General features: G+C 38.1%; 1 protein-coding gene across 1 annotated transcript in view; it reads left to right on the top strand.

The window, feature by feature from the left end:
- PHLPP1 (PH domain and leucine rich repeat protein phosphatase 1) overlaps positions 1-13418 on the top strand; it is a 262717-nt gene that overhangs the window by 189054 nt on the left and 60245 nt on the right. Inside the window, exons 7-10 of the mRNA XM_012506404.2 lie at positions 1479-1681; positions 4060-4120; positions 7668-7763; positions 12713-12868. Of these exons, the coding sequence (XP_012361858.2) occupies positions 1479-1681; positions 4060-4120; positions 7668-7763; positions 12713-12868 (516 nt within the window). The remainder of the gene's footprint in view (positions 1-1478; positions 1682-4059; positions 4121-7667; positions 7764-12712; positions 12869-13418) is intronic.

Raw genomic sequence — 13418 nt, 5'->3', positions numbered from 1 at the left:
GTTTCAGTGGCTTTAGGATATTATTCTTAATTCATTTTCCTTAAGTTTATTTTATTTTTTTAAAGGACAGAAATTCACTACAGAGAAACTAGCTTTTTCCTGTACTCTAGACTTACATTAATACTCCTTTTTTCTTTTTCTTTTTTTTTTTTGAGACAGAGTCTTGCTCTGTCGCCCAGGCTACAGTGCAATGGCGTGATCTTGGCTCACCACAACCTCCGCCTCCTGGGTTTAAGCAATTCTCCTGCGTCAGCTTCCTGAGTAGCTGGGATTACAGGCGTGTACCACCATGCCCAGCTAAGTTTTTGTATTTTTTTTTTAGTAGAGACGGGGTTTCACCATGCTGGCCAGGCTGGTCTCAAACTCCTGACATCATGAACCGCCCACCTCGGCCTCCCAAAGTCCTGGGATTACAGGCGTGAGCCACCGCACCCATCCTATATTAATACTCTTCTAAACAAGTGCATCATCTCAGCACTTTACTGGCTTTGTAATGGAAAGTAGATGGTTTTTGTTGTTTGTTTTTAAAGGAGTTAGACATAGCCTAACAGACTGGAAATTGACATTTCCATCTATTTTTCTCCCTTTTGAAGCTAAATATGTCTTTGTTATTTTGGTTCCTAGTCCCCATTACTACTTATTTTCTGATAGTTCATCCACAGCAACTTCAGTCAGTTAGCTCACTAGTTCTTATGGCTAGAGATTCTGCCAGTTTTCTCCTGTGCCTTGCTTCATCACAGAGGTGTTGGTTCCCATTTTTCTCCAGCATTCTAAGATTTCTCAATGGATCCTAGATGCCGGATTTCAGTATTTTCTGCACTTCACTCTATCAAGCAGTATTTTATAGACAGAGATAGTTTTGGTGGTTCATCCTGGTCCTGAGCAATTGGGAGTCATGTGCTTGCATTCCCATCTCTGGTGCTCCCATTCAGTGTGCAACTCTTATTTGTTATGTGACTTCCATCCATTACTGTTTTTCCGCCTCACCCTTTAATTCCATGCTACCCATCCGCCTGTTCATGCATCCTCTCTCCTTCATTAAATATTCATTGTAGTTGTGATGTGCGTAACAGTTGTTCTGAGTTTTGTTTCTTATGTTCTTTTCGGTATGGTGTAGGTAGTTTCACAGTTCCTTGGATGTCAGTTCCTAGTTCTTTGGAAGTCAATGCTTAAGTGGAATTTTTTTCCCTCTTGAAGTGAATTAAGGTAAAGTCAATGTGCTTATTCCTCTCCCAGCTGTAGTGGTATCACTTGTGTTTCAGAATATATTGTGAAAGTTAAAACCTCCTGGAATTGTAGCTAAAAATAGATACGCTGGCTAGTTAAGAAAGGCCGGATGCTGAGATTCCAAAAATCATGGAGAACTATATTACAGAGAGAATTGAGTTCTTTCTCGCTATTTCTCTTATTAGGGTGTGCCCATTTACTTATAGCATTGCAGTTAATTATAGTCTCTATTTATGTCCTTTGCCCTCAAGGTTGAACGTAATTAGGAAGGTGATAGCAGATGAAGTGGACTTTCTACAGCATGTTACTCAGCTTGACTTACGAGACAATAAGCTTGGTGATCTAGATGCCATGATTTTCAACAACATTGAAGTTTTACACTGTGAAAGGAATCAACTGGTCACATTAGACATCTGTGGCTATTTCCTAAAAGCACTCTATGCCTCTTCTAATGGTATGTATCATAGGCCACATCAAAGTTGCTCTTTTTTTTTTTTTTTTTTTTTTTTTTTTTTTTTTTTTTGAGACGGAGTCTTTCTCTGTCCCCCAGGCTGGAGTGCAGTGGCACGATCTCGGCTCACCGCAACCTCCACCTCCTGGGTTCACGCCATTCTCCTGCCTCAGCCTCCCAAGTAGCTGGGACTACAGGCGCCCACCAACGCGCCCAGCTAATTTTTTGTGTTTTTAGTAGAGACGGGGTTTCACCGTGTTAGCCAGGATGGTCTCTATCTCCTGACCTCGTGATCTGCCCGCCTCGGCCTCCCAAAGTGCTGGGATTACAGGCTTGTGCCACCGCGCCCGGCCCAAAGTTGCTCTTTTGGTTCCAAGAATTTACCCAGCGTCATTATTTCTGCCTCTGATTGTTCTTTGCTCAAGTAGTTAGTAAAATAGCTCAAATTTTGCTAAACTAAAAGTCACAAAAGAAAAATGCTGACTTACTGTTCAAAGGAATCAAAAAGGAAAAATTTATTGTCCCTAATTTTTTTCTCGTATTGTGATTTGGATAAGTTACTCCCACTTTTGATTTGATTTTTCTGCTTAAAGGAAGAGAGAAAAGTGAACTATTTCTTGGGCTACATTACTAAGATGTAGAGATCTTTACTACTTTATTACTAAATCTGGAACCTTTATTTAATACTGGAGAATGAAAGGAAGTTTTATTTTGACTCCATTCAGGATCTCCAGTTTCATGTTTGACTAACAAAGAACTCACCTTAATATAAACCAGAATGTTAACTGGGCGTGGTGGTGCATGCCTGTAGTCCCAGCTACTTGGGAATAGGAAGCTGAGGCAGGAGGATTGCTGGAGCCCAGGAGGTGGAGGCCGCAGTGGTCTGAGATCACACTACTGCACTCCAGCCTGGTTGACAGAGCGAGACCCTGTCTCAAAAAAAAAAAAAAAAAAGATAATTAAAAAAAGATAAACCAGAATGATATACCCACAAGGACACCATAAAGCAAGAGTCTTAATCATTTAATAATATTTCTTTCTAAGAATCTGAAAATCAGGGCAGTTCCAAAAAAGAAAAAGTAATATGGGCGTATGTTTACTAAGATGAAGGTTTCCATTCCCTACAGTCAGTAAACTAAATGAAAACAAGTGTTCACTACTGCAAGTTGAATATATGTTTATCATGCACTTGTTTTATGCATAGTACAGCTCATGAGCTCTGAAAGATGAAGGATTTTTCAAATGTGATTACTGTTATCTCAGAAAAACAAGCCAAGCCTCAAATAGATATATTTTGTAGTGTAATCAGTTTGGCTAAGCACTGAAGGGTTATAGGATTTAGATAACCAGTGGGAATGAAGTAGGAAGAAAGAATGTGAATGTGGCTTGTTCAGCAGTTGGGAGAAGATAGGGAATTCTGAACCCATAGAAGTAATTAGGGGATGCATGCTTTTGTCAGATGGTCAAGCATTGGCCTTAGCATAGTAAGCGATAGAGAACCAGTAGAGACTCTGAAGTGGAGGAGACATGATGAAAGTGATGCTTTAAGGTGGTTAATGTGAAAATAGTGTGTTCAGAATGCATTTATAGGAGAAGGTTTGAGGGTAATCCACTACTCCACTAATCCAGGTTATTGTGATGGGCTTCATGTGGGTTAGTGGGAACTTGTAGTCAAGATTACATACGTTGATTTGAGACTTAACCTGCTCAGAGGTGATACCTGAAACCACAGAAGTAAGGCAACTGGAAGAGGGGAGACTGCTAGTACCAAAGGTCCACTTACAAGCCCCTCACACTTAGCTGGAGCCAGACTGGGCAACCAGATAGGAGCTGCACCTGTGAATTACTTGGTAATTGTTTAGAGAAGCAGAAGGACATTTTACAAACTACCCTGTCCAAGAAACACAGTTACAGGGGACAGTGGTGTCATATTTCATAAAGTGTTGAGGAAGTGTTTCAGATTTAAGTAAAATAAGTCATTTGTGACCCACTGGAGTGCTGTTTCAGTAAGGTGATGAGGGCAAAAGACAAGAAGCATTATTTGGTTTTATGGAAGGACCCTTGGGTTTTAAAAGGATGGTACTCATGTGGTTAATCTTTCAGATGTAATACAGCCTGCATAACAATAAGAGCAACAGTAAATGGATAGCAAAGAGGTAGGAAATTAGAATGCATGATATATTTCAATCTCTGAAGAAGATCTTGTGATTAAAAGTTCTGTTTTACTTTCCTGCACTTTCAAAGTTAAACAAATGATGTATTGTACTTCCTAAACTAAACAAACAATAGAGAATAAAGCACAGTAATGATGTTCCACATACAAAAAGAGTCTCTATGTCATTTGGATAGTAATGTCTTTGTGGGTTTTTTTTTCTTCCTAGAACTTGTTCAACTTGATGTTTATCCAGTTCCAAATTATCTGTCCTACATGGATGTTTCAAGGTAAGAAGTCAAGTCTTAGAGCCCTCTAGAGTCTACTAGAAAATTATTTAGCAATTCTGTCTGAGCTTATGTATGAGTACTTTTTAATATTTTGAAGGTAAATGCTAAAAAATAAATGATTCTTACTTTATTCTCTAAAATTATATATATTTGTTGATTAAAATACATTTGTAGTTCAAACCAGAGCATCAAAGTGTCAGTGTGCACACCAATTGGAACAACACATTTGGACTTGAAAGGTGAGTGAGTTGAGGACTATATGGCTTAAAGCTCTAGTAACTCTTCATTGTATGAATCATATTTTTGTGTCTTTCCCTGAAGTAATTTTAATTTTATTTTTTATTTTCAAAAATTTTTTTTCAAACTCTGCCAAGTCTTAGGATGATTTAATTTTGTAAGTGCTTTATTTCTTTTGATTTCTTTCTGCCCTTGTTTAGACATGTATCTCTTCACTAAGAATTCTTAGGAAATAGTGACAAAGCCTATCAAAATAGAAATTCTATACAACCTGCTTGGTTTTCTTAGCTCCTTTTTGAATATGCTAACCATTTTACCTTTTATGGTAATTTGCTTCTGCAGTGTATTATATTTATTGCAGTTCCCACAAGTATTATAGTAGACGTTTTCTTGAAGGCACAAAGGCTTGACAGTGTCTACAGTATGTATTTATACCAAGTAAACTTAAAAATTTTTAACAATGAATTTTAAAATTGCAACTCATTTTGAAGGTAATTCCAAAGGAGATACACAAAAATGTTCTAAACATAGGGAGTTTGTGGCCCACTGAAGGTGACAACTGTTAACTCATTTCAGGGCTTAAATTCTGGTGTGTTAATTAACAGTCAGCATGCTTTTTAATCACAACTATTGTATGATTTGTCTTGTACAGAATTTTGCGTTTTGTCTTGAGATTGCACAGGCTTAGCTATTTTAATAATATATTCAATCATAATTATGCAAGATGTGTCAGTATTTAGCTATTGGGAAAATATTACAGTTAAATTTTTATTATAAATATATAATTATAAAATCATAAAACTCTTTGAGTAGTGCTTCATGCATTTCCTACTACCTATCAGACAATTTTATTTAACTTAAATCAGACATTACCTAATTAGTTTTCTTTCCCCACCCACTCCTCCCACCCCCCAGCAACCCCAAATGTTATTTTCACATTTTGAATAAGAGCAGTATAGGAAGAGTATAGGAATGGGATTTGCGTACATGGGTGCATATAAATATCTTGAACAGTTCTTTTCTTTTCTTTTCTTTTTTTTTTTTTTTTGAGATGGAGTCTCGCTCTGTTGCCCAGGCTGGAGTGCAGTGGCGCAATCTTGGCTCACTGCAACCTCTACTTCCTGGGTTCAAATGGTTCTCCTGCTCCAGCCTCCTGAGCAGCTGGGATTACAGGCACACACCACCATGCCTGGCTAATTTTCTTGTATTTTTGTAGAGATGGGGTTTCACCATGTTGGCCAGGCTGGTCTGGAACTCCTGACCTCAAGTGATCCACCCGCCTTGGCCTCCCAAAGGGCTGGGATTATAGGCATGAGCCACCATTCCCAGCCCAGATATATTTTCGAGAATTAGTCACAGAGTTAAACTACTTTTTAAAGACAGTGTAATCAGCAAATGGTAGCCGTTGAAACCCCTAAGTGAGACTGAATTGGAAACTCTTATGTCATGCTCGTCTCTGAATTCTGCCTCTTAAATGATATTCATCTTCCTGTGGCCACTCTCATGCCCAGAATCTTCACTGTAACACACTATCTCATCCACCTCCCATGCTGTCACCTATCACAGTGTTTACTAGGTCAGGTTCCTCCATACAAAGTTCTGAGTTATTTTATCACTTACAGAAGTTTTAATTTTTATATGTTGGGGTTGTTTTTACTAAGGAATGCTTTCAATCCCCTATCCTGTTGAGATGTTTTAGATATTAACAATTAAAAAAAAATGAGCATGTCAATGTTTAGGGCTTCAAATCCAGAACTGTATGTGCCTATACAGACACTAAGCAGAAAATAATTCCTTCTATTTCTGTATTTTAATTGAGGAGTAGACATAACTGCAAAATTAACATAAATAGTGCATAATTCCACCACCCTAACATTAAAATTATTTTTCCTTTTGGTGTAATATCTTATAATTCTTATCCCAAGCATCATGTTTTCACAGAATTACTCATCTGTGTATAAAGAATTGTAGTCATGATGTACAGACTGTTTGAAATTCTTTGTACCTGATCATTTTATATATTTTAAAAAGAAAGTAAAAAGCTAACCAGTGTGACTAGGGACACATTCAAATAGAGTAGTTTATCTAAGTAATGATCAATTCATTTAATAGTTAAAGACACCATTAGTTTAGTTCTCTCTCTCTCTCTCTCTCTTTTTTTTTGGAGACAGAGTTTCGCTCTTGTTGCCCAGTCTGGAGTGCAATGGTGTGATCTTGGCTCACTGCAACCTTCACCTCCCAGGTTCAAACGATTCTCGTGCCTCAGCCTCCTGAGTAGCTGGGATTATAGGCATGTGCCACCACACCCGGCTAATTTTTGTATTTTTTTAGTAGAGACAGGGTTTCACCATGTTAGTCAGGCTTGTGTCAAACTCCTGACCTCTGGTGATCTGCGGCCTCGGCCTCTCAAAGTGCCAGGATTACAGGCATGAGCTACCACGCCAGGCCTAGTTCTCTTTTTTATAGTAACTGTAATTACCATCTAGTGCAAAAGTAAATGTTTTTAAATAATTAATTCTGAGTCTTAACTGTCAGTGAACTTTTCACTGCCACCATTTTAAAACTGTTTCTCTCCCTTCCCATATATCCATGGCTGTGTTTACATGATGACAGCTGGAGTTGGGAAATATTTTAATATTAAGGGTGAAAATACAAATTTGAAAATAAAACTATGATATGCCATTGACTTTGTGTGTTTTCATGTTCAATATAACACATATTCTCCCTGAACTTGGCATAGGTCTATAGACCCTTTAGGAAAGTAAATTTGGAGCTAGACTGTTTTTTTAGACTTTAGAGATGATATAGACTATGTAACTATGTCCTTCCTTCTTTTTAAAAAATTTAACCTGAAGATAGGGTCTCACGCTGTCGCCCAGGTTGGAGTGCAGTGATGAGATCATAGCTCACTTGTAAACCTCGAAATCCTCTACTCCAGCAGTCCTTCCACTGTACCCTTTTGAGTAGCTGGGACTATAGGTGCATGCCACCATGAGCAACTAATTTTTTATGTTTTGTAGAAATGGGGTCTCGCCATGTTGCCCAGGCTGATCTTGAACTCGGGCACAAGTGATCCTCCCATAGGCGTGAGCCACTATGCTCTGCCTCTTCCTTACTTTTTCTTTATTTCTTCTCCCTATCACAATTCATCTTGCTTCTAGAGAAAAGCGAATCCACATATTCTTTCGATTTATGCCCTCGATACTTTGGTATTTCATTTGAGGTTTTATTTATTCTTTGTAATTAATTTGAGTTTAGAACCACATTTGAGGACAAATTCAACCAATTACTTTTATGTTCTTGCATTTAGGAACCGCTTAGAAAATGTGCCTGAGTGGGTATGTGAAAGTCGAAAGCTAGAAGTTTTGGATATTGGCCATAATCAAATATGTGAACTTCCTGCCCGGTGAGTATTACAGATCAAATGAGAGGATCTCACAATAGATGAGCAATTTAAAAAATTGCTGATTCAGTGTTTAACTTGGTATCATAAGCCTAAAAGAGTTTGCTTTAAAAACTAATATGGTGTCTTTTACCCCATGTGGTGTCTTCAAGTTACAAACTTTCTTCATGCAGTGCAGTGAGGAGTAGAGTGAGGCTTTGACTCTCAGCTAGACTTTTCAAAACCATGCAGGCAGTGGTGCTTGGTGGAAATTTTTAAGTAAGCCAAAAACAATCTTTGAAGCAAACAATATGATTGGCCCACTTCTGGGATCTTAAGTCTTTCAGAATCTTCCACCTCTGTTCATTGACTAAACGTGTCTACTTTAACCATAAATACCTTTTGTTCTCCCTAGACTTTAACTTTGAGGGGGGAAAAAGATGGCTAGGTCATGAAACCTAGAAAGAGCAAACTAGATTCTCTTTTTCCTGTTGTGAAATTTGGGAGTAGAAAGTTCAAAAACTTCTCTTTCCTTCTGTCTCTTAAATATGTTCTTATTTTTATTTTATAGTTTTCACTTTAATGGCAAGATTTGCAAAACAGCCACGTGATGACTTCTATTGTCTGTAAATATAGACAGATATTTTCAAGTTGACTAATCATGGTCCAAAATATTAGTGGACTTTTAGTGACTAGCCATGCCATTAGTAACCAAGAGTCTATCCAGTGCTGTCCTGTAGAACTTTCTGTGATGATTTAAATGCTCTGTATCTGTGCTGGCCAGTATGGTATCCACTGGACATCTGTGGCTATTGAGCACTTGCAATGTGGCTAATGTGACTGAGGAACTGAATTTTGTGTATTCATTAATTCCAGTTAACAAATTCATATAGTTACTTGTGGCTGCCTCAACCCAGGTCTTATTATTTCCACCATTCTCAGCCAGTCACTGAACAGAGGAAGTCAGTTATTTTTAGCTATGTGTAGTCAAAAACATCAGTGAAAATATTATTGAAGTATGTCACCATTTTGGAGTAAACTTTTACTTTAGTGCACAATCTTTAAAGGTATGTAATCACCATTCCTGTTTCCTTACCCAGAAGATATACTTGCTTGGTAAGCCTAGTAAACATGTTAGAGTTGAGCTGTCCAGTATGGTAGCCCCCAGCCAGCCATTAGCCAAGTGACTGTTGAGCACCTGAAATGTGACTAGTCCTAATTGAGAAGTGCTATAAGTGTAAAATATACCTGGAATATAAAATATTAATAATAGCATACATTAATTACATGTTAAGTTAGTATTTGGAGTATATTCTGGGTTAAATGAAATAGTACTCTGAGAGTTCATTTACTTGTTCTTTTATTCTTTCTTTTAGTGTGGCTACTAGATAATTTAAAATTACCACTGTGTTAGAATGTAGCTCTTATTAAAGAAATCTGAGTTATATTTTCATCCCTGAAAAGCTCTGTTAATTTCATTATGTTCTGCAGCAATACATTTTACCTGTAAATATGATCCATTTGAAAGTGCTTTCTGCCCTAGAATATTATGTTGACTGAGCATTTAGGTGACCCATTGCAGCCATCCCATTAACAAGAGGGTGTGTGTGTGTGTGTGTGTGTGTGTGTGTGTGTGTGTGTGTGTGTGTCTGTCCATCCATCCATCCATGCATGACCCTTTTAGTAGAGCAACAGGAAAAATGAAAACAGTAGGGAAAAAAATAATTCGTTGAAAAGAATTTTTTACCTTATCTTTTCTTCTATTTTCTTTCTTTCTATTCTTTTTTTTTTTTTTTTTTGAGACAGAGTCTCGCTCTGTTGCCCAGGCTGCAATGCAGTGGTGCGATCTTGGCTCACTGCAACCTCTGCCTCCCGGGTTCCAGCAATTCTCGTGCCTCAGCCTCCCGAGTAGCTAGGACTACAGGCATGCACCACCACGCCCGGCTAATTTTTGTATTTTTAGTAGAGATGGGGTTTCTGTATGTTGACCAGGCTGTTCTTGAACTCCTGACCTCAGGTGATCCACCTGCCTCGGCCTCCCAAAGTGCTGGGATTATAGCCATGAGCCACCACACCTAGCCTTTTCTATTTTCTCTGTTCTCTTTCCCCCTTCCACCCCTCAATCCCACAGATAGCAGATTGGCATCCAAGTTCTCTGTTTTGCTGAAGGCTACAAATATATATTTTATATATATTTTATATTTTTATATATTATACATTAACATATTATATGTTTATATTTTATATATATATATATATAAACAAACAAATGCAAGATAACTGACATTTTATCCAATTTTCCCCCCAAATTCGTTGATCTTTAATTTGTTCTGTATCAGAACAGGCTTTTTGAGAATCTAAACAAATGCTTATTCAATGCAAATCCCAAATGCTCTATTGTTAAAGAATTTAAACAGTATTCTTGTGTGTGTGTATGTGTGTGTGCGTGTGTGTGTTTAACACGTGGGACAAAAAGAGTATGCATTGTTTTTCTGTTTATAGTGTTGTTCAGTTGCAAACTCTGTATGAGCCCTGTTGTTGATGTAATAGGCAAGGCTGGGCACCGTGGCTCTTGCCTGTAGTCTCAGCACGTTGGGAGGCCAAGGCAGGAAGATGGCTTGAACCCAGGATTTCAAGACCAGCCTGGGCAACACTGCAAGAACCTATCTCTGCAAAAAATAAAATTAGCCAGACATGGTGGTGTGTGCCTGTAGTCCCAGCTACTTGGAAGGCTTGAGGCAAGAGGATTGCCTGAGCCTAGGAGGTTGAGGTTACAGTGACCTATGATTGCATCACTGCACTCCAGCCTGGGCAACAGAGCTGAGACCCTGCCTCTTAAAAAGAAAAAAAAAAAAAAAATTCAGGCAAGACAATGATTCATTAAAATTGATTTAATACTCATACTTTGTCTATCCAAGTAAGGTATATAAAGAGTTTGACAGGGCCAGGCACAGTGGCTCATGCCTGTAATCCCAGCACATGGGGAGGCTGAGGTAGGCGGATCACCTGAGGTCAGGAGTTCAAGACCAGCCTGACCAACGTGGTGAAACCCCGTCTCTACTAAAAAATATGAAAATTAGCTAGGTGTGGTGGTGCACGCTTCTAGTCCCAGCTACTCTGGAGGCTGAGGCAGGAGAATCACTTGAACCCAGGAGGCAGAGGTTGCAGTGAGCCAAGATTGCGCCATTGCACTCCAGCCTGGGCGACAGAGTGAGACTCTGTCTCAAAAAAAAAAAAGAGTTTGACAAAAGAGAAATTATTAGAGGTGGAAATGTATTAAAAAGGAAATAAAGTATTTTAATGTTTAGACAGTACCCAGAAGAATTGAACTAAACCCAATAATTAGCATTCAGTATTCGTCCTATAGTTGATATTTTTTATTTGGAAAAATAAAGATAAAAGATTTTATCACCTTTTAGTTATTTATGTGGTAAAGGATAAATATATATATATGATGAACCACATGCTGAGTTAATAGGCTGGAGTGACCATTACAGAGACTACCATTACCCTGTGGTAATGGTAACTGCATAGATAATCTGGCCTGGATAATCTGTCTTGTCACACTGATATCTAAACCTGCCAACTCAGGTATCTTTAATTGGGGCCTGTGGTATCACAGGGTTGAGACAGGTTGCTAGCATCTTTGTGGGCAAAGAAACTCCATTTGCTATTTAAAGTGAATAAGTTATTCCCTAATGTTATGGGGATTTTTAACTCTTGTGGATTGAAGGATACAAAATTTGGATTAGACAGGAAGAGTAAGTTCAAGAGACCTATTGTGCAGCATTGTAACTACAGTTAATAACAATGTCTTGTATTCTTGAAAATAGCTAACAGAGTAGATTTAAATGTTCTCACTACAAAAAATATGATAAATATGTGAAGTAATGCATATGATAATTAGCTTGATTTAGCCATCCCACAATGTATACATATATTAAAACATGTTTTACACCATAAATGTATGCTAATTTTTGTCAATTAAAAATTAACTTTAAAAAATTGTGGGCATTTGTGAGTGAGATCAGAATGGTGGAAAACAGGAGGTGGATGAGGAAGCCTCGTTCTTTGACAGCAGATTAATAAATTAACTCTTAATTTATTAATTAGGCAGATTGATAAATTAATTCTTAATCTAAAGTGATCAGGATGCAAATTGTAACCTCACTTTTCCCCACCCCCCAGATGTCTGTTTAAACCCAGGGCCTGTTTTATTCTCTGTAATGTTGGAGAAGTCTGAAGTGGTCATAATGTAGATTTACATTAGATTAACAAGTATTCATCATCTCTGACAGTTCTGATGACCTTTACAAGAAACACAGCCAAGCTTCCAAACAGCTCTTTAAGTCTCTCAAGAAAATAGTGGATTAAGTACATGCTGCTCTTTCGGGAGAGAGTCTCTACCTTGGTCTAGGATTAAGCTAGAAAAAACAGACATACAGCCAGGCAAGTGAGACAAAGAAGAAACAATTAGGATTGTGAAATGCAACTGAGGAAAAACATAACATTTTCTCAGCTGACATTTGTAAAAGTTTGATTGAAGAACCCTTTATTTAATGCAGATCCTGTAAGTAAAGACTGCTCAGTTGTGTTTATTCAGAATCTCTTATGGGTAAAGCACCCAGCATTCTGGGACAACACAAGATACAAGCCCTACTCTGGAGAAGCATGCAGCCTTTGAAAGCTTGCCTTGTGACCCTAACAAGATTAGACTGATCTCTTCAGTGCGTATATCTATAGAACTTGTTTTTTGCTATGTAGAGCTTCTTTGCTCAATATTTGTTTACATAGTTTTCTCCTTCCTCCTTTTTTTGGGTATAGAAAGTATTGAAACACAAATAGTTCCAAGTTTGAATTTATATTAAAATGAATTTGTAGTTGCTCCAAGTGAATTTGTGATTTTTGGAGGGTAATTTTAAGTATTCTTCTACTCTTTTTTATTTTTCGGTCTTTTGTCCCTTTTTATACAGCTTATTTTGTAATAGCAGTCTCCGGAAACTACTGGCAGGACACAACCAGTTGGCAAGGCTGCCTGAAAGGCTAGAAAGAACCTTGGTGGAGGTCTTGGATGTGCAACACAACCAGCTCCTTGAGCTCCCGCCTAACCTTCTGATGAAGGCTGACAGGTAAAGCCGTTTGTCTTGTTTATCATCTGAGTCTATAAATACTCCCTCATTTGTATCTTTGTCTTTTGTGACCTGAGACTGTATAAACTTTCTGATTATGTGTCTGTCCCAGATTCATGAAGGAAATAGTTTTGCCAGCCATTTTAGTGACCATTTTGTAGGCAATGGAGTCAGGAGCAACTTATAGATTCTTTATTAACTTTGCTGCTCTCTGGAGCAAAGTAGGTTACATTGTCCATAAACGTGTCATGGTGATGTAGGTGTAAAACAAGGATGAGAATTGTGCTCCTCTGTTACTACCTGGTCACATCCCATGCCAGGCTTAGCTTAATTATCTTATGATTAATTAAGCTCTGTTCCTGCTTTCACATGTTTGGGACTTTGGGAGATGGAGATGAATTGTCCCAGAGTTAGCTTAGTTGTTGTTATTGTTTTTTGTTGGTGGTGGTGTTTTTTATTTTTTGAGAGTCTCACTCTGTCGCCTAGGCTGGAGTTCAGTGGTGTGATCTCGGCTCACTGGAACCTCTGCCTCCCAGGTTCAAGCGATTCT

This window comes from Nomascus leucogenys, chromosome 4 (assembly GCF_006542625.1).
Source record: "Nomascus leucogenys isolate Asia chromosome 4, Asia_NLE_v1, whole genome shotgun sequence".
Taxonomy (NCBI): domain Eukaryota; kingdom Metazoa; phylum Chordata; class Mammalia; order Primates; family Hylobatidae; genus Nomascus; species Nomascus leucogenys.
This window is presented reverse-complemented; position numbering and strand designations above follow the sequence as displayed.